The following is a 26,851-nucleotide window of genomic DNA, read 5'->3' as shown; positions in this document are numbered from 1 at the left end:
CGAGTGCTTGCTTGGTGGGTAATGAGAGTCCTGCAACATAAAGTAAATAGTCAGATTCATTGTAAACCTTTTAAAAGTATGTGTGGGGGGACTTCCCTGGTGGCGCAGTGGTTGAGAATCCGCCTGCCAATGGAGGGGACACGGGTTCGAGCCCTGGTCTGGGAAGATCCCACATGCCGCAGAGCAACTAAGCCTGTGTGCCACAACTACTGAGCCTGCGCTCTAGAGCCCGTGCTTCCCAACAAGAGAAGCCACTGCAATGAGAAGCCTGCGCATCGCAACAAAGAGTAGCCCCCGGTCGCCGCAACTAGAGAAATCCTGCACGCAGCAACGAAGACCCAATGCAGCCAAAAATAGATAAATAAAATAAATAAATTAAAAAAAAAAAAAAAAAAAGTATGTGTGGTAAATTCTATTTTAATGAAATAATTCCTTCCAGATTTAAGAGAAGTTTAAAAAACCTTTATTCAATAAATTCTAATGTAGTTACTCTGAAGAAAAAAAAAAAAACTGTACAGATATCCTAAATTGAAAATCATTATGTTTATCAATAAGAAGTTTTAAAAAATCTGTCAAGATTGATTTCTACAAGAGCAGCAGCATTCATACAGCAAAGACCCTGCTTTCTCTCTCTCTTATATCAAATGATTAAGGTATATAGAAAATTACAACACCTTGAAAAAAGATACCAATTGAATGGATGAAATATTATTACCAAAGGTCAATCACATTATAAGGCATGATTAATTTTAAGAAATCTGAGATTTAAAGAAAGCATTAAATTTCCTTTACTATTTCTGTCATGTATCCATAGAAAAGGAAAATACAGTCAAAACTAAATAAGCAAACAAAGGAAAAAGTTGGCAATACAGAGTGATATGTCAGGAAAATATTTTAAGAGAGCCTGGGTAATCAATTTTCTTGTTGCTGTAACCTCTACCACCGTCTCTAATAACAAAGAAAAATTATACAAATAATTATGTGATATAAAAATGCAAGTTTTCTTAGGATCAGTTTACATTGTGGGTCAATAATATATGCAACGTGTGTGATGAAATGGAATTCCTTTCATATCTTCCCTGTGATCACGGGCATAGTCCCATAAGAAATAATCCAGAAGAATGGAATTGATCTCTCCACTAGTTTTTTCACCCTTTTTTTCAGTAAGCTCCAGAAGACAATCCCGGATCAGCTCAACACACCAAAGTGAACACCCTCTGATTTCCACCTCTTGCCTATTCCCATACAAAAGCATTTCTCCTGCAAGGGAAAAAAGACAGAGCAAGAAGCACTATTAGTCAATGAAATGAAATCTACTCAAAACTTTACTATAGGACAAAACACAGTATTTAAATAGTACTCATTTTAAAATTGTAAATCTCAGATTTATTTTTGGTAATTTAAACCATTTCTAAACTCAGGCATGAATTCAAAATTGCAAGTTAAGTTCCACAAGGACAAGGACCATGTCTGGCTTAGTTGTCTCAATATTCCTAGGACCTAGCCTAGCACCTTGCATATACTCGCTCCCCAATAAATATTTGCTAAATAAGTATGGGGTAACCATACATTTTATTTTTATTTATTTATTTTAAAAATTTTATTTATTTATTTATTTTTTGGCTATGTTGGGTCTTTGTTGCGTGCGCGGGCTTTCTCCAGTTGTGGTGAGCAGGGGCTACTCTTTGTTGCGGTGCGCAGGCTTCTCGTTGCGGTAGCTTCTCTTTGTTGCGGAGCACAGGCTCTTGGCACGCGGGCTGCAGTAGTTGTGGCACGCGGGCTCAGTAGTTGTGGCTCGTGGGCTCTAGAGCGCAGGCTCAGTAGTTGCGGCGCACGGGCTTAGTTGCTCCGCGGCATGTGGGATCTTCCCAGACCAGGGCTCGAACCCGTGTCCCCTGCATTGGCAGGCAGATTCTTAACCACTGCACCACCAGGGAAGTCCCTAACCATACATTTTAAAATATGACAGCAAGATTATTAAATTACTTTTAGAGAGGATTTAAAATTTGGGTTTAATGTCAGGAAAAATAAAAACATTATTGCAAAATCTAGAGGACTCCTAGGGGGCCAAATAAACAGTACCTCCCTTCCCCACTTAACACTGTCTTGGGGACACGCCAGGTACATCAAGGAAAACCTAGGAAATCAAAGTTCTTAGCTTGAGCAAGGAAAACCATGATCGTTCTTCGGATTCAGGATCCTTGAGAGCTTGTTTGGAGGTTCTAGCAGGGGAGCACAGCTGCTCGTATACCCTTGACCGAAGAACGGTCCTCCTCTATCGGGGAAGGTTGTCCTCTTCCACCGAGCGCGCAGCTTCGGGAGGGACGCATATGGAGTGGTGAGGGAGGAAGGGGCCACCCACCTAACCAGCCAGATCAGCCGAATCAACCCTGGCCATCAATGGGGTGACAGATGTCGCAGCCAGATTGCCCTCACATCCTGGATTCAGGATCCTTTAGTCAGCTCTGCCTGAATACGGAGCCGCGAGCTCCTATAGGACCTGCAGTCTATTCAGCACCCACCTCCAGGGTATATCTGATCCTGCAGGGTGGGCACTCTCAGTGCTTTGCCAGGGAGACTAGAGTTGGGCTCATCAACTCAACTGCCTATAAAGATAAGCCAGATAGAGTAAGTGGATGCAGCTGCCAGATGCAAACTGTGGTGAGCTAGAGAGCATGTGCTGCCCCGTGTAAAGGTAAACCCAATGTTCCTGTATTTCTCTACTCTTACAAGAGAAGCCAGAAAGTTGATTTTCATGTGAAATCTCCTACTTGTCAAGTGCTGATAACTAATTAAAAATTGCTTAAAACACGGTTCAAGCCAAACAAAACACATCTGCAAGCTATATTTGGCCACCAATATATATATATTATATATATATATTATATATATATATATATATATATATATTATATATATATATATCTGGCCACCAATCTGTACCCTTGCACAGAGCTTCACAGTATCTGAGAGGCCCTGTGATCCACTGAGACCCAGGGGAAATACCCTAGCCCCACTGAGTTCCACTCTGTCACCTAGGATCTTAAATAGTGTCCCCTCCATCCATCTCTCCCTGATCCCTGGGGCAGGTGGAAGAACAGACACTGGCTGTGTCCCTCCATTTCCCTACTTTGCCCCAGGTGCCAGCATACAAATCCATTCTTCAGTTCTCTTGCTAATCAATTCCTTCAAACTTGACTATCAACTTGCCAGATTTGCCAAATCAACCATGACAGTGAATTTGGAGGTAGATACCACCACCCAAGTGGAGCCATTAGATAAGACCACTGCCCCAGCTAACAGCTTGACTGCAATCTTGAGCCAGATGCACTCAGTTAAGCAGCACCCAAATTCCTGATCCATAGAAACTGTGAGATAATGTTTGTTACTTTAAGTCATTAAATATGAGCATAATTTGTTACACAGTAACAAATGACTGTAGAGTTGAACTGTGTTCCTCCCCACCTCTCCCCTCCCCCCGCCAAAATACTTTCGAGTCCTAACTCCTGGTACCTGTGGATGTGGCCTTACTCGTAAAGAGCTCCTACAGATGTAATCAAGTTAAGATGAGGTCGTAACTGTGTTAAGATGGGCCTTCAATGCCATGACTGCTGTCTTCATAAAAAAAAGGAGAAGATACGAAGAGACAGAGGAGACACACAGGGAAGAAAGCCATGGTTGGAGTGATGCAGCTACAAAGCTAAGGAATGCCAAGGACTGCTGGTAGCCACCAGAAGCTAGGAAGAGGCAAAGAAGGATTCTTCCCAACACCCTTCAGAGGGAGCAAGCATGGCCCTGCAAACACCATGATTTCAGACTTCTAGCCTCCAGAGACATGAGAGAATATATTTCTGTTGTTTTAAGCCATCAAGTTTGTGATAATTTGTTATGTCAGCCATAAGGAAACTAACAAAGTAACTAATACAGCAACTTATAGTATGGAATAGGACATGGACTTTGAAACAGAAAAAGAATGAAACCATTTGAGAGGACTGACATAGATTAGAGTCAAGGAAGGTAACCTGGCCAACATATTAGGCCTAAAAGTCAGCCTTAGAATCACAATGAAGAATCTAATTTAGCCAAACTGCATTGTCAGTCTTTATAGCTGGCTAAAAAATATGCCTTTGGCGAAGAGATGGGCTAAAGATAACATGAACAGAAATCTAGGTAGGTAAATGAACAGAAATCTAAGTAGGTCTTCCAAGGGCTGCCCTTCCCGGAAGAGAAGAGAAGAAAAGAATTATACGCGTAGCATATCCTCAAGTTTGAAAAAAGTATCACTGGAGACCAGTTAAGGAAGTTTCTACCTCATCTAATCAAGCCACCTGGTTCTAGATTTCACTTAAGATAATTTTTAGGGACTTCCCTGGTGGTCCAGTGGTTAAGACTCCATGCTCCCAATTCAGGGGGCCCGGGTTCAATCCCTGGTCAGGGAACTAGATTCCACATGCTGCAACTAAGAGCCCGCATGCCGCAACTAAGACCTGGCGCAGCCAAATAAATAAATATTAAAAAAAAATTTTTTTTAATCAGTGTCCTTGACTTACGTGTGCTCCTTTATAGTTATAAGTTCCATCAGTATTTCTCCTCTAGTTTGCTAGTAAAGTACTTTTTGGGGAAAAAAAAATTCCAACTTTGCTTAAATAAACTAAGAGGCAAGGGAATTTGTTCCCCCTATGACAAACTAGCGAAGGATAGTTTGAAGCTGGATGTAATAAGAGGCAGTAACAGCTGCAGCTGGACATCTGGAAAACAGCCTCTGGAGGTGAAATGGATGGTAGAAGAAAATTCAGACAACTCTGTACAACTATGCTGGGTGACCCCTTCTCACCAGAGTTTTTCTCACAGTAGCAGAGACAACTGGGTGCTCTAAAAACTCAGGAGAAGGAGATGGACAAAGCATGGAGAGTCAGGAAAAGCTATGTGGAAGAGGTAACATTTGAACTAAGCCTTTGTGGATGTGTAGAATTTGAATTGAAAAAAAGAAAATATGGGTGAGGGAAACCAAGCAACAGTGTGTTTAGAGATAGGAATGAACATTCTATACGTTGGCCAGAAAAAAGATCAGCTGAATATGGCTGTATGTAGAAGCCCTGACTGCTAAATGTTGTCCCTTTTAAAGGTATCCAACAATTAATGACCCAGACATGAGCATTATGACATAAAATAGCTTGTTATTTTCCAAATGAGGAAATGGGCAAAACGGATTGCCCAAGGCTGCATAAAAACCTGGTAGAAGCAATCATAGGAATAATGGTACTTTTCTATCCTGTGCTATTCTTATTTTGGGTGATTGAAATCTATTTCACAAGAGAAAATTATTCAATCATAAAAACTACTTCTTTTAAAAATAAAGAAAAAAGTAGCTGAAAGTACTGCACCTAAAAGAGAAATTAACATGAAAATTGTACAATATAATTATTTTCCTTATACAAAGAAATGTTTAAAAAACAAAAAGCTGCGGGGGAGGGCAGAGAAGGGGGAGGGGAAAAAAACAAAAAAAAAACCCCAAAAAACAAAAAGCTACTTTTCATACAAACACAATTATCTATACTCATATATTATAATAAGGCTCCTACTCTTGAGAATCAATAATCAAACCCAATAATGGTAAAAAATAAGCCTAGGAAAGTGAGTGACTTGTGTAAGATAAGCCAGTGACAGAACTTGGAGCCTCCTAACTCAAAATCCAGTACATATTACCTATCTCTCAGCCCACCTTTTATTTCACAGTGTAGTGTGCTCTTCAGCTTAACACTCTTTAAATACAAACCTGAACTGTCTTAGTGTTGCACACCTTCACGTGACATAGATTTAGGTTTCATTTTATTATAAGACTCTGAAATGATGATGTCCAAATACTGTGATTTCCAACAATATCTATATTCCACACTGTAAACAACAAAAAGCAATTTTCTCTGTAATTTAATTGCCCCTGCATTCTTCTTTACATGTGCTTTTAACAATAAGTGTTTTGTTTTGTTTTTTAAGGAAAGAAGACCTTTTGTAAAAGAAACTAGACAAAGACCCAACGACAATTCATAGTATAACAAAGAATGTCTTAATTAAGCTGGCAAACCTTTGAGAAGCTTCTCCAGTAGTTCGTCAGAGTATTTCAGGGCTCCCAGGTAAACAAGAACCTGAGGTAATCTATAGTCAGCAAACATGGTGATTCTGGAGATGTCCTTAAAGCAGCCGTCTCCTTTTCCCTCTAATACACTCCACGTATCTGCCACAAGGATTTGGGCCCGTTTGTAAAAAGAAATTCTTTTCCCCTGATGAATGAGGAGAATATAAATGTTACCTGGGTATGTGAAAGCTTTATGTATGCTATTAAAAAAAAGGCACACATAGAAAACATTTTTCAAGGGTAGAATAATCTTACTCTTTGGTAAGAATTTATAGACCTTTTACAGAAAAAAAGAAGGGGTCTAATAAATACTAAGTTATCTCTATCACTCCAAATTTACTTCCTATAGTTTTCAAAGCACATAAAATACAATTTATGTAATCATGGCACTATTTAGTGTTCTTTTTCAATGGCATTACTTCATATACATATTTCTGTGTCACTATAATCCACCTGCTTGCTATTGTTAAGGGCTAGATAGTATTTCTTTAGAAAGTTTCTTAAGTTAAAAAATATATGTTCTTCTGATTGCAACATAATTCACATTAATTGTATAAAGTATGGAAGAGTATAAAGAAGAAAATAATCATTCCTAAATTCACCTCTGAAGAGAATTACAACATCCATTTTTCTTTTTTTAATGCTATTCTTGTCTGCTTACATTCTTTTTATTTATGTATGTATGTATGTATGTATGGCTTTGTTGGGTCTTCGTTTCTGTGCGAGGGCTTTCTCTAGTTGCGGCGAGCGGGGGCCACTCTTCATCGCGGTGCGCGGGCCTCTCACTATCGCGGCCTCACTTGTTGCGGAGCACAGGCTCCAGACGCGCAGGCTCAGTAATTGTGGCTCATGGGCCGAGTTGCTCCGCGGCATGTGGGATCTTCCCAGACCAGGGCTCGAACCCGCGTCCCCTGCATTGGCAGGCAGATTCTCAACCACTGCGCCACCAGGGAAGCCCACAACATCCATTTTTTAACTGTTTCCTTTCAGATAAAATGATTAACTTATTTCAGAGATAAAGACAAAACTGATCAATAGCTAGAATTTATCAAGCCTACCCTTTTTGGAAATGGTCCAAGTTAATATGTAAGTTCATATAACAAAATTAGTTACCAATTATATTTATACATGGAAGAAACAAATTTAACCAGGCATTATAAGAGAATGGGTCATAATTTAACTCAAAAATTCTCTATAGGGACTTCCCTGGTGGTCCAGTGGTTAAGACTCCATGCTCCCAATGCAGGGGGCCTGGGTTCAATCCCTGGCCAGGGAACTAGATCCCACGTGCCACAACTAAGACCCCGGTGCAGCCAAATAAATAAATAAATATATATATATATTTTAAAACGCTCTATAAAACTACAAATGCTCGTTAGCTTTCACTATGGAAGAACAAAGATAATTACAGTCTACTCCTAGTCCTAACACCAGTGCTAATAACCTCAAATCATCTTTTGTAACTGCTTGTCTGTTAAATGTGAATAATCAGTATCACTGGCTCCCAAAATATATTCTGATCACCTCGGAGAATGTTTTAATAAGTAAGTGACATAAAGAAGTAAATTAAAAATGAAATTAAATTCTTCAAGGAAAGACTCCATATAAAAATTCTTTAAGATGATAATATAGATTCCTATATTTACTAAAAACAACTCCAATGCTACACTGTCCTAATGAGAAATAACCTGATATTGCTTAACCTTAAGGTATACCTCTTACAATCAATCCAGACTTACTTTTACTAAATAAACTAAATTTCATTTTTTTTTTTAAACTAAATTTTCTAAGGCCACCACTAAAAAAGCAGGTATCTTGTTTTCTCGGGCAAACACATACACTCATTTTTTGACATAGTGCAAAGACTGTAAATTACACTGAGTGCTGGGGGAACAAATCACCACTAAGAAATATCCTTATATCATTTGGGAATAATCTATATTCTCAAACCTATCAAAATATGACAACCTGGCAGCTGTTCCTCTATATACGCTGGACTTATATATGGTAACTAGGTTTCTAATTCAAGTCTACTTTATTAAACAGCAAGGCATAAAACTTAATTTGCAAAATAAAACTGTTTCAAACAAAATTATTACATCATAATATTTACTATGATAGAAGCTATTGTCTCCTATTTCTAACAAGATTCACAGAGCAAACTGGAAAAATCTAGGAACCAGACTTATATAACAAAATCAGTGCTAGTATCTAACAAAACACAAATTGTCACATCATGAGCACTGTTTCCATGGTAGCCAACTAGTATCACAAAGATTAGATTATAATACCCTAAAATGAAAACAAAAACAAATTCAAGTGAGGAATCTAAAAATAAACTCAAATCACCTATAAAACATTTTCTTAACAAGCTGATATGGTTTTTAGTAATGAAATAATTTTAGTAATAAAATTCTACATCTCTAAAATATTAACTGATATCACTGAAAATACCAGTAAATCCCCAAATAACAATTACCCTATATGTTCCATAATATTGCTTTGTGAATAAAATATTTTCAAAATAGTACCTTTATAAAATAATTACCAGTGTAAAACTCTATAACCATGAGCTGATTTTCTGCAACAAACTTATTATGAACAAATTAGAAAGGTCAAAAATTACAAATGCTTAAGACTAACATAAAATGATATCAATTAAAATATCAGAAAAGCTCATGCTTTTCATGTATATTTATCAGTACATCAGCGTAAAGAAGCCAATCTATTAATTAGAACTTTTATATAGCTACTGAATAGTCTAAATCAGAGTCACTTGAAGAGCTTAAAAAAAATAGTTCTTTTACCCATAGATCAGAATCTTCGAGGATGCTGCTTTGGAAATGTATCTGAATTCTGAAGTTTCCTAACTGATTCTGGGGCACAGCCAGGTTGGGAAATCACTGATCTAAAACTGTCTCATTTAGACAAATTTTCTAATTTCATTTATTTGTTCATAATGTCTAAAAAATGAATGATAATCTCAGTAACTAAATAAACATTAAAAACAATTGTAACTATTTTTATGTAACTTGCTGAAGATTTAAAAATACAGCAACCAATACCATGACCATATTACGAAGGAGCAGGGAAAAGGGCATTCCAATATGCTGCGGCTGATCATCTTTCTGGAGAAGAGTTACCATTTTTATGTATCACAAGCCTGAAAATCCTGGCCATGCTCTGACTCAGTAATCCCATTACTAGGAATCCATCCTAAGAAAATATTATGGGTGTGAACTGTTGTCAGTATTGCTTATTATTATATAAAATGAAAACAATAAGATACAAAATTCAATTTAAAAACTACAACTGTGTATCACAATTATTGTGGTAAAATAGTTCGGGCAAATAATTATGGTAATGTACATCCATAATGTACATCCATACATCCATTAATGACTTTTAATGTGAAGTCATTAAAAATAGTAGTATGGAAAAAAAAGTGTGCTGTGAAGAATTTTTATTGACACAGATGCTCATAATATGTTAAATTTTAAAACAGTTTATATAGCATAACTCTCCCCCGCTCATATGTATACACGTTCACACACACAGAGAAAAAGACCAAATTGTGAACAGTGGTTACCTCTTGGCAGAATAAAGACTGCTCCTCTGTACCTTCCAAATTCTGTATTAATTTGTTTTACTTCTGCAATTAGAAAATTTTTAAATATGGATTAAAAGACATTTGATTTTAGCACTTTCTGAATTCAGAAGCAGCGCCAAAACTTCATTAGAATTCCTTTAGACTTGGAATTAATTGAGCAAAGTGCTTTAACTATTTATATATCTTTTAAATGAATATGCAAAGATAACTGTAAATTAACTAATCAAAGGGTTAAATGAGCACCCACTACATGCTCAATGTTATGTCAGGAATCATATGGCTTTCAGAAATATAGTGCTTTTGAGTAACAATAATGATAAACTTATGAAAAAATATAATACTCCTTTAGGAAAGTGTTAAAAGGTTTAGGTTTGATTTTTGTTACATTTTGGTGATATTTCTGTAAGAATGTATTTTAGAAATAAATACTGATGGGAAATGGTTCAGATACTAATTTGCATTTAAAATGTATCAGCCTTAAAATTAATCTATATCCTGGTACAGTTTTTAACTGAACTTTTCAGCATACATAACAAATCAAAAGAAAGCACTATGCTGTAAATAAAAGAGAAATTCAACAAATGCTTACTAAATCAATATCATAATCTACCCAAAAAATCACTGCTTTCTTTCACAATGACAAAAATTCAAGACAACTTGAAAGTAAATAAACTACATGGTGTCCTGAATTCATTCCATCCTGAAGTCATGTTAGATTTAATCTTAGCCCTCCTTCTACAACAACCATGTCATTTCTGGAATACACAGATTCTTAGCCACATTAATGGCAGTTTGATTTATTTTATACACCGTTTAATATATTTATAAATGGTCGGAATGATGGACCAAGGAACTTGATCCAAATTTCCTGAAAACAAGGTTGAAATGACATACTTTGAAGACAAAGATAAATCTCAAAGTACCCTCTGCATTAGTAAAATGGTTCCTCAGAAGAGAATAAAGTTCAACAGTGGCCTAGGGCCTCTTTTCTAAGAACTGCCTCTGTCCGGTCCATTCAGTCCTCGCCCAGGAGTTTCAGAACCGAGAGGAAGTTTCTCCCTCTCTCCCTGATGGCTGAAGCGATAAAATGCAAAATTCATGGACCTTTTCTACTTCATGGAGAAAGCTGGTCTGCAGTAAGGGAAAAATGGAGTCAACAGAAACAAAGAAGAGAGACTGAATCCTGATGGCACTGAGTCCCTGATCCTGGATGTTTATCCCCAGTACCTATCCCCAAATTCTTTTTGCTTAAGTTTTTTCTTGTTTTGTGTCTGTCAGTTGCAATTAAAAGAATCTTAACATACATAATCAGGCATCTCTCACTTTATAGCAGAATTGAAAAGCTAGCTATTTCTTGACTAAATGACCTAAGATACACTAGTTAACCTTTCTTTTTTTCAGACTTTGGTTCTTGGTCTGCAAACAGGACTGTAATGTTCCTTGTCCCTAGGCCCCACAGAGTTGTTCTGTGGATCAAATGAGAGTGTCTGTGCAAACACCTTGTAAATCATAAAGAATGATTTGAACAATATTACTGGTAATTTTAGTTGTTGAATTGTGATTACAAAAGGGTAGCTTCAAAATTTTAAGTTGACACAAGTATTCATTAACTTAGTCAATAGATTTACATTATATGATCCCCCTGAAGTTGCTTTCAATTCTACGTCACAGTTAAAATAAACAGTGATAACGAATTCTAAAAGAATTATACAAAATCAAAATCCAGGTGTACACTGGGAGAGTACACAAAATGTTCACCATTTTAAAAGAACGCCTATTTAAACTTCTTTGTACCATAAAACAAATAATACTGTTAAAGTACCCTGTGCATGAAAAAGAAAACACATAGTATATATACATTAGAACTCTGCAAGAAATATTTTTTATTAGAGAGAATTTAGTATGCATCCTGATTTTCATCCAATGAAGTAAATTTTTTGAAGTACTAAAAGGACCTCACTATCCCTAAGTGACAACATCATGTTGAAGGTCTAGTGTTAATTCAGGTTTGAAACATTTTAAAGGACAGAAGAATAAAGAGAATACACTGATTAGAAAACAATAAGAAAAGCAATATCTCTGAAACACTACTTAATAATTTTGTTATTGTTCCTTTGTTCCACATGGAAAAAAATTCCAAAATTAAAATTTTTATTCTCAAAAGGAATTCTGGAAGTAAAAGAGTTAACTATGAGAAGATAATTAAAGAACTCTAAAATGGCCAACAAGGGCTTCCCTGGTGGCACAGTGGTTAAGAATCCGCCTGCCAATGCAGGGGACACGGGTTCGAGCCCTGGTCCGGGAAGATCCTACATGCCGCAGAGCAAGTAAGCCCGTGTGCCACAACTACTGAGCCTGCGCTCTAGAGCCTGTGAGCCACAACTACTGAGCCTGTGTGCCACAACTACTGAAGCCCGCGCACCTAGAGCCAGTGCTCCGCAACAAGAGAAGCCACTGCAACGAGAAGCCCGCGCACCGCAACAAAGAGTAGCCCCCGCTCGCCGCAACTAGAGAAAGCCTGCGCGCAGCAACAAAGACCCAATGCCGCCAAAAAATAAATAAATAAGTATATTTTAAAAAATAAAAACTAAAAAAAATAAAATGGCCAACAGAAGCAACTCACCTCAAACTGAGTCACATCTCTATAAGAAGGAAAGCTTTCAACTACTAGGTGCAATAACTTCTGAGCACTTTTATCACTTTTTCGGACACAATTAAGAAAAGAGCCTTCAAATTTCTCAAGCAGAATTTTCCCGGTTTCATTGAGAATCCGATGCCTCTCTTCTATCAAAGGCATGGGGACGTCTGTGTCAGAACGGAGTATATGCCGAACCTCATCCAGGGTCACTGTGGCATAGTACGAAGCACTAGTCATTGGTATCCCTTGGGGAGAAAAGAAAAGGCATTGGAACAATGTCATACTTTTATATTCATTAGGCCCTTGCTATTGCAACACAATTAAAATGAAACCACATAATTGTTAAAGGAATGCATAATTGTTACAGGAATGCAGTAAAAGTGGACGAGTAATTAAAAATCAGAAGCAGATCCCTCATTCTCTATTTGCTTGTCTGTATTTATTCATCCTCTTCTAACAACTGTAATATTACATCAGATGTATTTTGACAGTGTAAAATGTGTTATAATTTCTGCCCTTTGTTCCTCAGATGCCATCAAAGTGGCATTCCTTAGAAAACTGACTTTGACTTAGCTGTGACAATAAATATTAGAATCATTTCCCACTGAATAAAGATTTCATGCCAGCCTCTTCTCATACTTTTAAGCAGAGGTACCGGCAGTGAAGATCTTCAATTTCGCCTTATCAACACATTATTCCATCTCCCAACCCGCTCTGTGGGACCCTCCCACTAAACTGAAACCTCAAAGCTACTGGGTCTGACCGGGAGAAGGGGCACCAACCTTCATCCAGGGCTCTGTTGACCGCGGCGCACAGGGACCAGTACCCACTGTACGTCTTCCCCCCGTACCCGACCAGACATTTGTGCTCGTCACTCTCCGACCAAAAGGAGAAGTTGAGCGTGTCTGTCACGAACACCCAGTTAACGGCGGCCTCGTCGGCCGCCTTGGGGTTCAGCTCGTGAAAGGCCTTCCAGGCCCCCACGCGCAGCTCCGGCCCCGCGGCCTTGGCCAGCAGAAGCTCGGCCACTCTCCGCACGCCTCCGCCGTCAATGAATACATCTCGACTGTTCTCGGCAATGAATTTTGCGGACTCCCTGGGAGTCAGAAGCCCGTCCATCCGCCCCTCCCCTGTGGAAAGGGAACCGACGCTTTCGCCCGCGGGCTGGCCAAACTCTCTTCCCTCTCTAGCTGGGTTAAGGGTCAGGGTCCCCTACGACTCCCCCTCCCTTCCCACCGCGGGATCGCTGCCCTAAAAGGCTCCCGCCCTCTCAGAGAGGCTAGCAAAACCGACTGGGCCCAGCCCCCACAGCCGCAGCCGTACCACTGGGGAACTGTGCAGACTGCTGCGCTGCGCCGCGCGCCGGCCGGAGGCCGCAGGCATTTCCAGGAGGGTGGCTCCGCCCACTCGTGCCGGGGCGCACTCCCGGGACCCGCTTCCGCTTTTGGAGGTCTGGAAACCGCCTCGAAGCGTCCGGCGCGCCCTTGCTGGGAGTTGCCCACTCCGAGACGTGGGGCTCGGCCGTTTTGCCCGTGCTCCCCACCCCCTCCCGCGGGCACGTGGGCCTGCGTCCGCCGCCGTGGCCCGAGTCGCGATGATTCCAACCGGTGTACTGCGTTGCCCTCCCTCGGCTTCCGCCCCTCCCCTCTCCACGGAGGGCGAAGTCTGGGCAAGATACCATTGGCGACGCCCTGCATCCGGGTTCCTGGAACGCGAGCTTTCTGGCCGCGGGTCTCGGTGCGGGGGGCCGAGCCACCCCTAGACTACGACACGGGTTGGCGGTCCCGCCACCCCCACTCCCATGTCCCAGGCAGGCCACTTCTTCATTTTGCTGAATCCTGGCCCATTTGGAGGTTTAGGATTAGTTGGAATGTTTGGAGAAATGGATGAGGAAACAAGTGTATTAAATCGTTAAATTAATATTATGTGCCTGGATTTGTGCTTAGATACCGAATCCAGTTTAGTCTACGGCCGTGTCAAAAGCAGCAATCATAATCCCCATTTGTGCAAGAGAAGCTGAGTGGTTCAGTGCTTACTTCCTGGTCACAGCAGTGGTCTGGGCTGAGATTCCATCTCCAAGTCAAAGGCACTTTCTTCGAACCAAGCTCACCAGTGCCAACCATCCTGGTCAAGTAAGGGACTATGTCAGTGGCTCTAATCAACTGAAGAGACATTAGTATAAAATATAAGTATCACCTTACAGCCCCAAACTTAAAAAAGCAAAACAAAACAAACGCACACAAACCTTCTAGTAGTATAAGGAGAGAGGTTTAGGAGTCAATTTAGTGATGATCCAAGTTTGCCTCTTGATGAAATTTTAGTATAGAGGCATGTATTTTTTTCTCCTTCAGAGACTTAAATCTCCATGGATCATATAAAACGTTCACATCTTTGAAAATCACCTATTAAAAATAATCATCAGTAGTCATCTCTAGTTATTGAATTTGGGGAGTATTTGGAACTTTAAGTCTGACAACTGTGCCTTTAGAGGAGCAGAACACCGTCATCCCTGCAGTTTCTTCATTTGGATAAGAAAAAGGAACTTTAAAAGCTTCACTACGATTTGCTCTCCCAGAAAAAGTCACTAGTACAGTAATACGGTTGTTGAATAAATGTCAACCTGTTGACTACTCCAGCAGTTGTAAGTCTTGGGAGTCAAAGAAGTTGATTAGTAGGGAGTTCCCTGGCGGTCCAGTGGTTAGGACTTGGTGCTTTCACTGCCACGGCCCCAGGTTCAATCCCTGGTCCGGAGCTAACATACTGCAAGCCATGTGGCCAAAGGAAAAAAAGAAGTTGTTTGATTAGCAAGAAAATTTAGCAATCTACAAAAGAATCCAAGAGGTTAAATAATTTAGGCCATTTTCTTATACTGAGGCTTGTTGACAAAAAAAAAAATCAAAATTCGACTATGTTTAGGCTATTGAGTGAGACATAAGAGTAGTATAAACAAAAGTAAAACATGCTTCCTTCTCTCAAGGAACTTAAGATAAAGCATAAACTTTTCGTGTATAGGAGGAGTTTTTTTTTTTAAGTATGTTTGCAAGATGCTAGGAATAGAAAAAGTGAGTTCTTTACCTACTCAGCATCCTTTCCCTCTTTCTTCCTTCCCAGCAGAATTTTTTTTTTAACATCTTTATTGGAGTATAATTGCTTTACAATGGTGTGTTAGTTTCTGCTTTATAACAAAGTGAATCAGCTATACATAAACATATGTCCCCATATCTCCTCCCTCTTGCATCTCCCTCCCACCCCTCTAGGTGGTCACAAAGCACGGAGCTGATCTCCCTGTCCAGCAGAATTCTGATGTTGTTCAGGAATCCCTCTCTCTTACCCATAGTTGGTGTAGCACAGCATCCTCAGCTCCAGAGGTGGTCTGGACTGGTCTAAGGGTAATATTACCCTCTTGCCAGGGATTGGATTAGGATCATGCATGTTCCCCAGTTCACCTCAATGAGTTGCAAGGATAGGTTTGCAGGATGCTTCCAGAAAAGCTTTTCCAGGAGAAGTGATTCATGCTCCTTCTGGACATGGTTGTTCTTGGATATGAGGCTTGAAATTGCTACAGTCCTTTTGATGGCAACCTGAGCATGAAGTTACACATGGGGGAAGCCAAAAGAATAGCAGAGAAATGGAACTGAAGCTGAATCTGGCCTCTGTACCCTGACACTGCATTAAATCTCAGAGACAGAGTTTTGGATGAAGTAGAAAAGAATAGCTTTGTTGCTTTGCCAGGCAGAGAGGGCCACAGTGGGCTAATGCCCTCAAAACTGTGTGTCCCAGCTTGGAGAGGGTAGTGAGAAGTTTTATCGTAATGGTTCAAAGAGGGCGTGATCATCTCTTGGACGTTCTTCTGATTGGTTGGTGGTGAGGTAGGTGGGAGTCAGCATCATCAACCTTCTGGTTCCAGCTGGTCTGGGGTCTACACTGCTTGTGGGCAGCACACCATACCCACCTGGTGAGGGTTTCAGTATCTGCAAAACAGCTCAAAGATATTGTTATGTGTATCCATTGGTGGGGAACCAGGACCTTGCCCCAAGGCTGTACTATCGTTTCTCTTGACTGTTTCTCCCTTGTCTCACATCCCCTCAATTCTCTAATTAACAACTTCTTGAATCTGCCCCGTTGGAACTCAGGGAAGGTCATGGAAGCTGAATGAAGTCTGTTTCCTGTAATCAAAGAAATGGTGGACAGGCTTTTGTGCTCAGGAGCCCCACAGGGCGCTCCTGAGTATCAGAACTGGAGTCATGGGATTACGTCAACTCTTAAGTTTGTCTTACTTTTGGATTCCAGTTATCCGAGTTAATAAACTTCCTTATAGTTAAAGCAGTTTTGAGTTGGGTTTTCTATTACTTGCTATGAAAGCTTCCTATCTTAAGTAGCAAATACAGGCATGCTACCTGACATCTTATGATCTAGTGGGGAAGGCAGACAGTCAAATGTCTGGGTAGAATTATGCTTCAAGCAACAGAAAACCAGATTCTAGTGACTAAACAAAAAGGGGATTGTTATTCTCATATAATAAGAAGTCCAGAGGTAGGCACTCCAGGGCTGGTGCAACTATTTGAGAATGCCAGCAAGGAGCTAGGCTCCTCGCTTTCTGTCTCACTATCACTAGTATGTGGCTTTATGGTTGTAAGATGGCTCTACCCTTACAAGGCATTGTGTCCACAAAAAGAAGGAGGAAAGTAAAGGGGGCAAAGGGCAAAGGAAACATGCCAACTGAGTATGTTTCTTTTGAAAACCTTTGCCAGAAGCTCTACCACATAGGCATAGGCTTTTGAAGAGATCAAGGGAGGGAGGCATGATCAATGATGTTGTGTCCCTATCATTTTCCACCCCCCGAACAGTAATCAAGTTAGATTATTCCAGTTATCAAGAGAGCCATCATTCTGAATAGCTAAATTAAATGTCAAGCATTGGCAACAATCATTGCTACATCTGCTATTTTCTGTCATGATCCGCTATGGCAGGTACTTAAAGAAAGTGGGTTAAAATGTATTCTTGAGCAAAATTTGCAAAAGTTGGCTGGAGCAATGGATGGACAGTAGACATTGCTAGAGAGCAGTAGTTTCTGATATATGCAGAAGGAAGAAATCAAAGAAGTAAAATGGATTTTGTGAAGGTAGGATATCTGTTATTTTCATTTCTCCTGACTCTCCCGAAGTGACCAATATACTAAAGCCCCAAGAAGGCTTAACAGAAAAGAGATATGGTTCACTACTATGTAATTTTTCTGTTCATTTTCTCCTTGATTTATCCATGTATAGCATTTAAAATTGATCACTTCCTTAAATTCACTCTTGGCTTCTAGGGCATTATATTATATTATCCTAGTTTTCTTAGTACCATTGAAGGCTCCTTCTCTTCCTCCTCTCTTCTTATTGTATGTAAAATGTCCCATCTACAGGCTTGGCTTATGGACAGAATGGACTCTTTTTAGTGAAAATTTTGACTCTTAAATACTTCAATTTCTATTTAAAAATATGCAGCTATAATGGAATAAATATATCATTTCCATTATATATCATTAACATTCTCACTACAGTTCAAAATCAATTTGAATTTTTTTGAACCATAGTTTGCTTTTAACTAGTGAAATATTAATATTAACATTTCCTACTTTGGAGGAAGAACTAAGTATTATTAAAAAAAAACAGTACAGAGCTTCCAGATTGGTGAGATTCGGGGAGAGTAACATGCTGGGAGAGCATGGACACTCCACGCCCCTTCCCACATACCTTGCCCTATGTGTCTCTTTCACAAGCTGTGCTGTTCCTGAGTTTTATCCTTTTACAGTAAACTGATAATCTATTTGTTTTCCTTCCTGTCTAAAAAACACAACAAAGTTCTGGAACAAGCCAGACAGTCCTTGAGAGGTTTGCTGAGTTCCAGGGATGTTCCCTTAGCAGATTACAAACAAGACTTAAATGTCGTTGAAGAAGTGATTTGAATGATATTAGAGATCATCAGTTCCTGCCTGCCAAATTCTCTTCACCACCCTCCAAACTTGGTGTATGCACTGCTTTACACATGAGATCTCTTTGAACAATTTTTTTTAATCTGTTTTTTTTTTTTAAGTTATACAATTTTTATTTATTTATTTATTTATTTATGGCTGTGTTGGGTCTTCGTTTCCCTGCGAGGGCTTTCTCTAGTTGCGGCAAGTGAGGGCCACTCTTCATCGCGGTGCGCGGGCCTTTCATAATTGCGGCCTCTCTTGTTGCGGAGCACAGGCTCCAGACGCGCAGGCTCAGTAATTGTGGCTCATGGGCCGAGTTGCTCCGCGGCATGTGGGATCTTCCCAGACCAGGGCTCGAACCCATGTCCCCTGCATTGGCAGGCAGATTCTCAACCACTGCGCCACCAGGGAAGCCCCTCTTTGAACAATTTTGAACTCACCCTTCATTTCAGGATATAACACAAAATATTGATCTGGTAATCACCTTCTTTAGCTCAAGGATGCTACAAGCTGGAGCTGAGCTGTCATTGGAATGGGTTCTGGAAATCATCAAGCAAGGGGTTGTTGCACTGCCCAAAGACAAGCTAAAGAAATTTCCATAACTGACATTTAAATATGTGGAAGCAGGGCAGGGGAAGGGAGAATTGGATGAAGGCAGTCAAAAGATACAAATTTCCAGTTATAAGAGAAATAAGTACTAGGGATGTAATGTACCACATGATAAATATAATTAACATTGCCGGATGTTATATATGCAAGTTGTTAAGAGAGTAAATCCTAAGAGTTCTCATCACAAGAGAAATAAATTTTTTCCTATTTCTTTAATTTTGTACCTATATGAGATTATGGATGTTCACTGAACTTATGATAATCACTTCATAATAAAATTGATGTATGTAAATCAAATCATTATGCTGGGGACTTCCCTGATGGTGCAGTGGTTAAGAATCCACCTGTCAATGCAGGGGAAATGGGTTCCATCCCTGGTCCAGGAAGATCCCACATGCTGTGGAGCAACTAAGCCCCTGCACCACAACTACTGAGCCCACGTGCCACAACTACTGAAGCCCATGCGCCTAGAGCCCGTGCTCCACAACAAGAGAAGCCACCACAATGAGAAGTCCGTGCACTGCAATGAAGAGCCCCTGCTTGCCACAACTAGAGAAAACCTGCGCACGGCAATAAAGACCAAAAACAACAAAAAAAAGTAGCCAAAAAAAAAAAAAAAATCATTATGCTGTACATCTTAAACTTATACAGTGCTGTATGTCAATTATATCTCAATAAAACTGGAAGAAAACAACAAACGAACCAAAACAACACAAATGTGGGAGAGGTTCTGGGGAACAGAAGTAGACAGATTGCCTGGTGTACCTTCTGGTAAAGAGGATCACATGATCATGTTTGCAATGCACACTTTGATTTGCAGAATTGGTGCCAGTTGGCAGTAGATCACTTAGTAGTGAAAAAAAAAGGTGTGGGTGGAGTGGGGATTCACAGTAACATATGTAAAAACCCTACTTTTAAAAAGTGCCAAAATAAACAGACACAAAGGAATATTTATCATGACAGAACCTGAGGCAGGGATTAAGTGCTGATGTTTTATCTGTGAGGTGCAATCTGAGGGCATCGACAGTGAGGGAGAGGAAAAGAGGAAGTTCGGTTGGCAAGTAACACAGGGGGACATAGTATATGTGCTGGCTACTGCTTCATGATGAGCCTGGAAGAGACACAGCTAATCACTGTGTAGAAGCATTGGCACAGCCTGCACTATCCTGGACAAACTATGTGAAGAAACTGTGCCTCAGAGCAGTCTGTGGTGGGAGAAAAGAAAGGAAATCCTCCTCTCTCTCTGTCTCTCTCTTTTTTTAGATGTTTTAGGATTTTAATGTTCTTCACCTATTCAACATAAAATACTGACAATGTATAAACAATAAGGGAAAAGACTCTTCAGCAAAGATTTTCCAGAACTCACAGTTTCCCTCTCGTCAAACACTATAAAGAGAACATTCAAGTGAACAAAGGATAAGGGAGTTTAACAGAGAATTTTTAGTTCAACCACATAACCAAAAAAGAGCCAATCAACCAACCTTCTCTTCTACTCTTTGAAAGGAAAGCAAAAGTGAACCTGAGAACTTCTAAATCTTTTTTGTAAAGCAGCTTTCAAAGGGAGGGAGGGTGGAAGTGGGGAGCGCAACTGTGGCTAATGTAATGCTATAATGCAGGAAGTGAAGGATTCTAACAAATTCTAGAAGTCTCTATGTGTATTACTGAGAACCACATCATTGGAAATATAAGCGCATAGAGATATAAACTATTTGGTACTAAAAACAGACCTTGCTATATAAACATGTAGTATGTCACTTTTATCTCTTTATGAGAATGACAGTATAAAGAAAGATCTCCAGTTTGCCCTTTAGTCTGGAACTTCTGAACACTCAGCACACGGTCAGTGCAGACCTGAATTAACAGCTGCGGAACCCAGAGACCCCACTGCTGTCACTTTGTAAAGGATCAAGAATCGAGTTTCTAGAGGACACCATCCACCCTCCTCACTGTGTGTTTGTGTGCCTCTAGAAACAACTGCAGTTTGCATAATTAAGTCCACAATCAAGTGTGAATACTGAGATCTAGCTAGAAAAAGTAGCAGCAAAGGCAACATAAGCTAGTTTTTGTTAGAAAAGCAAGAGGAAGATTTTTAAAATGCTTCCAGTTCAAGTCAGAATTAAGGTGTCTAAGTCCCACCAGCTGTGAATGTTTTGCTATTGTTCCTTGAAAAAAAGAAGAGTCTATAATAAATATGTCCATTCGAGAAAAATGCCATGTTTGTTAAGTTTTTCGTAGCCATTCCCAAGTTACTTTAAATTTTGTCCGATGTTCAAGGACAGAGTACGTATTGGTTAGGATGTGTTCATAGATTATCTCCAAATAATTTTTCATGAAGGCTGCCAGCTTCTGAACATCTTATCTCCTGTTGGCATTGTACAGAGAAGCTATGATGCCTGCCACAGACCCACGCCCTTTCAAGGAGATTATATTGATTTCAAGAGCTTTATTGAGAAATCTTTTAGTCTAAAGCATCATCTCCTTTGGCATTGCCAATGCAGAATGGAATATTCGTCTTGCTTCTATTCTGGGCTTTACTGGATATACATAGGATCCTTGAGAATTATCAATAATATCATAAATCATTTGAAATTTGACAGAGCTAAGCTTCATGGTTGCTTCACCACTGTTAGTCTTTTTTTTTTTTTTTTTTGCAGAACTTCCCCGACGAGGGAACAAACCCTCTTCCCCCTGCAGTGGAAGCATGGAGTCTTAACCACTGGGCCACCAGGGAAGTCCTTCACCACTGTTATTCTTAATATACTCCAAGACCAAGCCAATGCCATAGAAGCCGAAACAGGGAGCTGTGTTGAATAGAGCTGTTTCTGGCTTGCACTTTGTATTCCAGGATGGAGGGGAACTTTCTGAGGGTGAACCCTTGCAGGATATCTTGAAAGATCACCACTGTGACCCCTGCAGAGCCAGCATTCTGCTGGGCACCATCAAAAATCACACCAAACTTGTTTATATGGGAAATTTGAGGACGTGTCAAAAACCAGCAGTGCTCCCCTGACATCAGGGATAAAGTAAAATTCTACTCTGGACCTGGTCTCACTTGTGCAGTAATACATAGAGGAAGTGACCTGATTGAAGTTCCAGGGGCTTGGATCCAGAATTTTCCTACAACTTCTAAGTTCAGAATGGATGACATTCACAGTTCCCAAACTTCTGGGCTTCTGGGGGTTTTCACGTCAATCAGGTTTAAGGCGACAGCACTGAACAGGCCCAACCAACCCTCCTCTTTGCATAAAAATCATTATCTGGAATGGCTAACAATTTCCGCATGAGATTCTATGTGTTGTTAATAATCTCATCTAAATCTGATGGCCTGTGGCTCATTTCAAGAACACTAATGCCAACTCCTTTGTGGTCTAGTAGTTCTTTTTGTATCTCTAACAACACAGAGCTAGGCAGCTTGGTGGCCTGAGCTAAAACTGACTGCCTACCTCCAAGTGTTCGCAGTGCATCCCGAGCGGCATGGGTGGAGCTGGCCGGAGAGGATCCACCACGGGACAGTGCACGTCTCTCTCCTGTCTCTTATTTCCCTTTAGTCAGAGTTTTCCCCACTGGGAGTTAACTCCTCCATCATCCCAGATTGCATCACCCAGCCCCTTTGGTGGCTGTTAGAGAAGTCAGATTCCTTGCGTGTGAGGTGTGGCATTTTATCGCAGTCTGAAAGTGGAAGAAAAAGCCAGAAACTCGGGGCACATTGCTAGTTGCTCTGGATGTTCAGTGGCAGCCTTGAGATAGGGCCTGGCACGCTCCTATAAAATGACTGATTTATGTCCCAGATGGCATAGCTGTGAAGGCCCAACTGACATTGGTTGCAGCAGTGGCTGCTGAGGTGGAGCAGGAAGCTCTCACCGATACTTTGTGGCTCTCCTCACTGAAATTAGCCATGCTGCCTGTACAAGAAAAGCCTCTTCTTGCAACAACATGGATGGACTTGGAGGGTATTATGCTTAGTGAAATAAGCTGCGCAGCGAAAGACAAATACTGTATGATATCACTCATGTGGAATCTAAAAAATACAACAAACTAGTGAATATAACAAAACAGAAGCAGACTCACCAGATATAGAGAACAAACTAGTGGTTACCAGTGGGAAGAGGGAAGGGTGGAGGGGCAAGATCGGGGTAGGGGATTAAGAGGTACAAACTACTATGTGTAAGATAAACAAGGATATATAGTACACACAGGGAATGTAGCAAATATTTTATAATAACTATAAATGAAGTATAACCTTTAAAAATTGTGACTCACTATGTTGTACACCTGCAACTTATATAATATTGTACATCAACTATACCTCGATATAAATAAATAAGTAGAAAAGCCTCTTCATTTGATGGGCTGCATATAATAGCAACTAGCTAGCTAATTAAGGAAAACGAATTTTTAAAAAAGTTATGAAAAAGCTCTCAGGATGGAAGGGAAGGCTGGGGAATGAAACGTGTAAACAGAAATCAGGCAGTTCTAGAGTACTGAGAGCAGAAACTACCCAAAGTTCTCTTCTACTGGTGCTGCTGACAAAACTATGATAATTTTAACTTGCTTCCGTTATTTTGTTCAAGGTTCAAAGTCCCAGGACAAAGTGTCTGGTTGGGCAAGGCTGGGTCAAATGCCCACTCTTTTGGGTGATAAGGAGTCTCTAATGACCAAGATTTCTATCTCATCAAGTCTACGTACAACCAGGAGAGAAAAACTCTAAAAGGAAAACTGGGTTCTGTTAGAAAGGAAAAACTGATGCTGTGTTGTTTAACAAAATTCACCCCTATGGCTGTTCAGCATCCAAACAATTTTATTCCCATATATATACTTTCAAAAATACTCCTGCCTAACAGAATGCAGCTATGCCTCATAAAGTAAAAAAATTCTCACTCCTTCCTCAGAAGGAGATAATTCAATGTATCATTATTTACTGCATCAAAGTCTATGTCAAGGGTGTCTAGGTGAAATAAATTTCTGCTCTAGCTCCAGCTCAGCTGTCTTAGATCAAGTGCCTAGAAGCAGAGCCCAGCCCAGGGATTCTTGTGCAAATGATTTGCTGGGGAAATGCTCTCAGGTGAAAGGGAGTGAGGGAAGCAGGATAGGGCAGGGAATCAGTCAAGCCATGATTTGATCTCAGCTGAAGATTAGTGTCAGCCTCATCCAACAGAATCCTGGAGTCTGGACCGTACACAGAATTGGTGCCAATTTGAAACACAGGTATGAATAAATGATCTAGATAAAAAAGGCCACGTGATTTACCAAATGAAGGCCCCAACCCAACTGGGGCCACCTCCACCTGGAACATATAGTTTGGTAGTATTAGCCTTACCTCTCCTGATTTTATTTATTTATTTTTTATTTTTGGCTGCATTGGGTCTTCGTTGCTGCGTGCGGGTTTTTCTCTAGTTGTGGCGAGCGGGGGCTACTCTTCATTGTGGTGGCTTCTCTTGTTGCGGAGCATGGGCTCTAGGCACATGGGCTTCAGTATTTGTGGCTCAGCAGGCTCAGTAGTTGTGGCACATAGGCTTAGTTGCTCCGCAGCATGTGGGACCTTCCCCGACCAGGGCTCGAACCCGTGTTCCCTGCATTGTCAGGCAGATTCTTAACCACTGCACCACCAGGGAAGACCCTCTCCTGCTTTTAAAATGGGAACTTCTAGAGGTCCCAAATTCCCTTATACCCTCCTTCTCATTAAGTTTTCATTTTCCATTGAGGTTAGAAAAAACACATAAACTTGCCAAGTAAAAGTAAGTTGATCTCTTCCAGTTTAAAATGATCTAATTCAAGGTAGATAACTATTCAGTTAACTTAAAGGTCAGACCTATTATTAGGGCTGTTTGTTTTCGCTAAAAGCTCTTTCATTTCCACCTTTCCAAGACTTTCCAAGGTCTGGGTAAGCTCTTTCATTTCCACCTTTCCAAGACTTTCCAAGGTCTGGGTGCAAAGGGTTTAGGTGTTCTGATAATGGAAGGAAAGGACCTTTGTTAGTAAACTCTGACCTCTGAGGCGTGGTCTGTCTGGTGTCTGAATTTTGGCATCTACTCTCCCTATAGTTACCACTGAATGACCAAAGCTAGAGTTAACTGCTGGTCTGGTTTCTCAGCACTCAGCCCAGTGGTCTTCCTTGACCAACTTGATCTCACTTTGGCTTTCACTGGTATTGACAACCCTTTGAAATTCTGCTGTCTCTCCATCCAGTCCCTGGGTGGGCTGTCTACCTTATAGCTCCTGTTATGCAGTAACCACCCCCTTCATCACAGTGGCCCCGTGGCAAGCCCCTTAGCACTTAACTAATGTTCCTCTTATGCCATATAGGAATCAAAGGGAATTGAGGAGAGAACAAGAGCGAAATCTCAGGTTCCCTCTGTGCCCAAACGTGATTATGTCTCAATTCTGCTGTGCTTTACTAGCTTATGTGGTCATAGGGACACTTTGCAGTGTTTCAAATAGGTGTCTTGAGCCTTGCTCCTGTTTTTGGCTTCTTATTCAACCTACCTGGAATTTCTGCTCTCACTTGCCCAGCCCCATGCTGAACCCTAGATCAGTCTCTGAGGGACTTAGCTGGCACTTTCTACACTGTTTCTGCCAAATCTGTCTCATTACTATCAAAATCACTTCTCCCACTTTTGGTCTGATAAGCAGGTATCATATGCTTTCCCTTGCTACTTATTTATAGACTTTCTTCATACTAGGTGAACAAGGTGGCCCTTCCTTTCCAATGAAGCCTGTCCTTAATCGTAGAAAGACTTTAGGGAAAAAAGGGGCAAAGGGAATAAGATGTCCAAAAGGGGAAAATGGAGAATTCCCTGGCAGTCCAGTGGTTAGGACACTGTGTTTCCGATGCCAGGGGAATGGGTTTGATCCCTGGTCCGGGAGCTAAGATCCCGCAAGCCGTGTGGTGTGGCCAAAAAAAAAAGGGGAAGTGGGGAGAATGTTTGAGATTTCGCAAAGTGTGAGGTTTTGGTGACCAAATGTTTATTTCCTTCACAATTACAGGTTTGGGGGTTACAGGTCTAAGTTCAGGGTAGGAGGGAGAAATAGGGGGAGATCTGTAGAGAGGGAGGATAGGAAATTCTTATGGGTTCTGGACACAGTGAGGTGGATAGAAAGCTTTGAGGTCATAGGATAGCTGGCATATCATTTTACCCCAACACTGTTGCTAGCGCCTGTTGCTCAGTTAGCAAACAGGGAAGCCCAACCCCACAAAACACTTGCCATTTTACATCTTTCAATGTGTATTTGCACATTCAACCACCTTGACTCAGCAGATGAGCTCCCCATTTTTAATATAGACAAATGGATAACTGCTTGGGCTTTAATTTTTCAGGTATTCCCTTCTCTCCTTTTCCTCAGGTCAGATTTCTTCCCTGACTGGAAGTGTTGAGGCCTGGCTTGGGTAAATGATGTTAACCTGTGTATATATGCCCCATGTCTTTATTTTTTCATCTGCTAAGAGGAGCAGAAGGCAGAATTTTAGTCAACACACTGGGATTTTCCTAGTGCAGTTTTGTTTCAAGCAATATGTTTGTGAATGACTATACATACATGTACACACATGTATGCTGGTTTCTGCTTTCTTAAACACATCTCACAGTACTATGAGGTTTCTTTTTCAGTATCAGCTTGTTTTAATTATTGGTCTCTCCAAATACTTTTTGCTAACCACTGCCTCTTCAGGGCCTACCACTGTACACCTAGGAACTAAGTATGTATTTGATGAATGAAAAAATATGGAAACTTGTGGTCCTCTTAACTACATGTTGCTATATTACAGGTCTTCAAAACTATTTTAACTTGAGGAATTTGTTAAATATGCAGATTCCTGGCACCTCTCTCTAGAGATTCTGGTTCAGTAGAGCTGAAGTATGGTCCAGAAATTCTCATTTTTAACCAGCACTGTTGATTTTGAAGGTG

The 26,851-nt window shown here is 40.5% G+C and overlaps 1 protein-coding gene and 1 pseudogene across 2 annotated transcripts; both read right to left on the bottom strand.

Annotated features, from left to right (window-relative positions):
* Positions 1 to 446: 446 nt before the first annotated feature.
* QNG1 (Q-nucleotide N-glycosylase 1) lies at positions 447 to 13,996 on the bottom strand. 2 transcript variants are annotated; one of them, XM_028165116.2, is made up of 4 exons: positions 13,705 to 13,996; positions 12,367 to 12,626; positions 6,083 to 6,278; positions 447 to 1,260 (listed from the first exon to the last, which is right to left on the bottom strand). In XM_028165116.2, exons 2-4 carry the CDS (start codon positions 12,616 to 12,618, stop codon positions 1,028 to 1,030), a joined length of 681 nt encoding a protein of 226 aa, XP_028020917.2. In that variant the 5' UTR covers positions 12,619 to 12,626; positions 13,705 to 13,996; the 3' UTR covers positions 447 to 1,027. The 2 variants fall into 2 exon arrangements, with proteins under 2 accessions (XP_028020917.2, XP_007176993.2); XM_007176931.3 differs by lacking the exon at positions 13,705 to 13,996 and adding an exon at positions 13,164 to 13,685.
* Positions 13,997 to 21,169: 7,173 nt separating this feature from the next.
* Positions 21,170 to 25,131, bottom strand: LOC103019744 (phosphoserine aminotransferase-like; annotated as a pseudogene).
* Between the last annotated feature and the right edge of the window lie 1,720 nt (positions 25,132 to 26,851).

Source organism: Balaenoptera acutorostrata, chromosome 6, assembly GCF_949987535.1.
Source record: "Balaenoptera acutorostrata chromosome 6, mBalAcu1.1, whole genome shotgun sequence".
In the NCBI taxonomy this organism is placed as follows: domain Eukaryota; kingdom Metazoa; phylum Chordata; class Mammalia; order Artiodactyla; family Balaenopteridae; genus Balaenoptera; species Balaenoptera acutorostrata.
The sequence above is the reverse complement of the archived record's forward strand: the minus strand, read 5'-3'. Positions and strand labels throughout refer to the sequence as shown.

What these genes read in the sequence shown, in the direction of transcription:
- QNG1 (XM_007176931.3), bottom strand. Translation starts at nt 13,500, where the DNA reads ATGGACGGGCTTCTGACTCCCAGGGAGTCCGCAAAATTCATTGCCGAG. An exon ending in GAGATGTGACTCAGTTTGAG is followed by an intron (nt 6,279 to 12,366) that starts GTGAGTTGCTTC and finishes CTCATTCATCAG; the next exon opens with GGGAAAAGAATTTCTTTTTA. An exon ending in ACTGGAGAAGCTTCTCAAAG is followed by an intron (nt 1,261 to 6,082) that starts GTTTGCCAGCTT and finishes TTTCCCTTGCAG; the next exon opens with GAGAAATGCTTTTGTATGGG.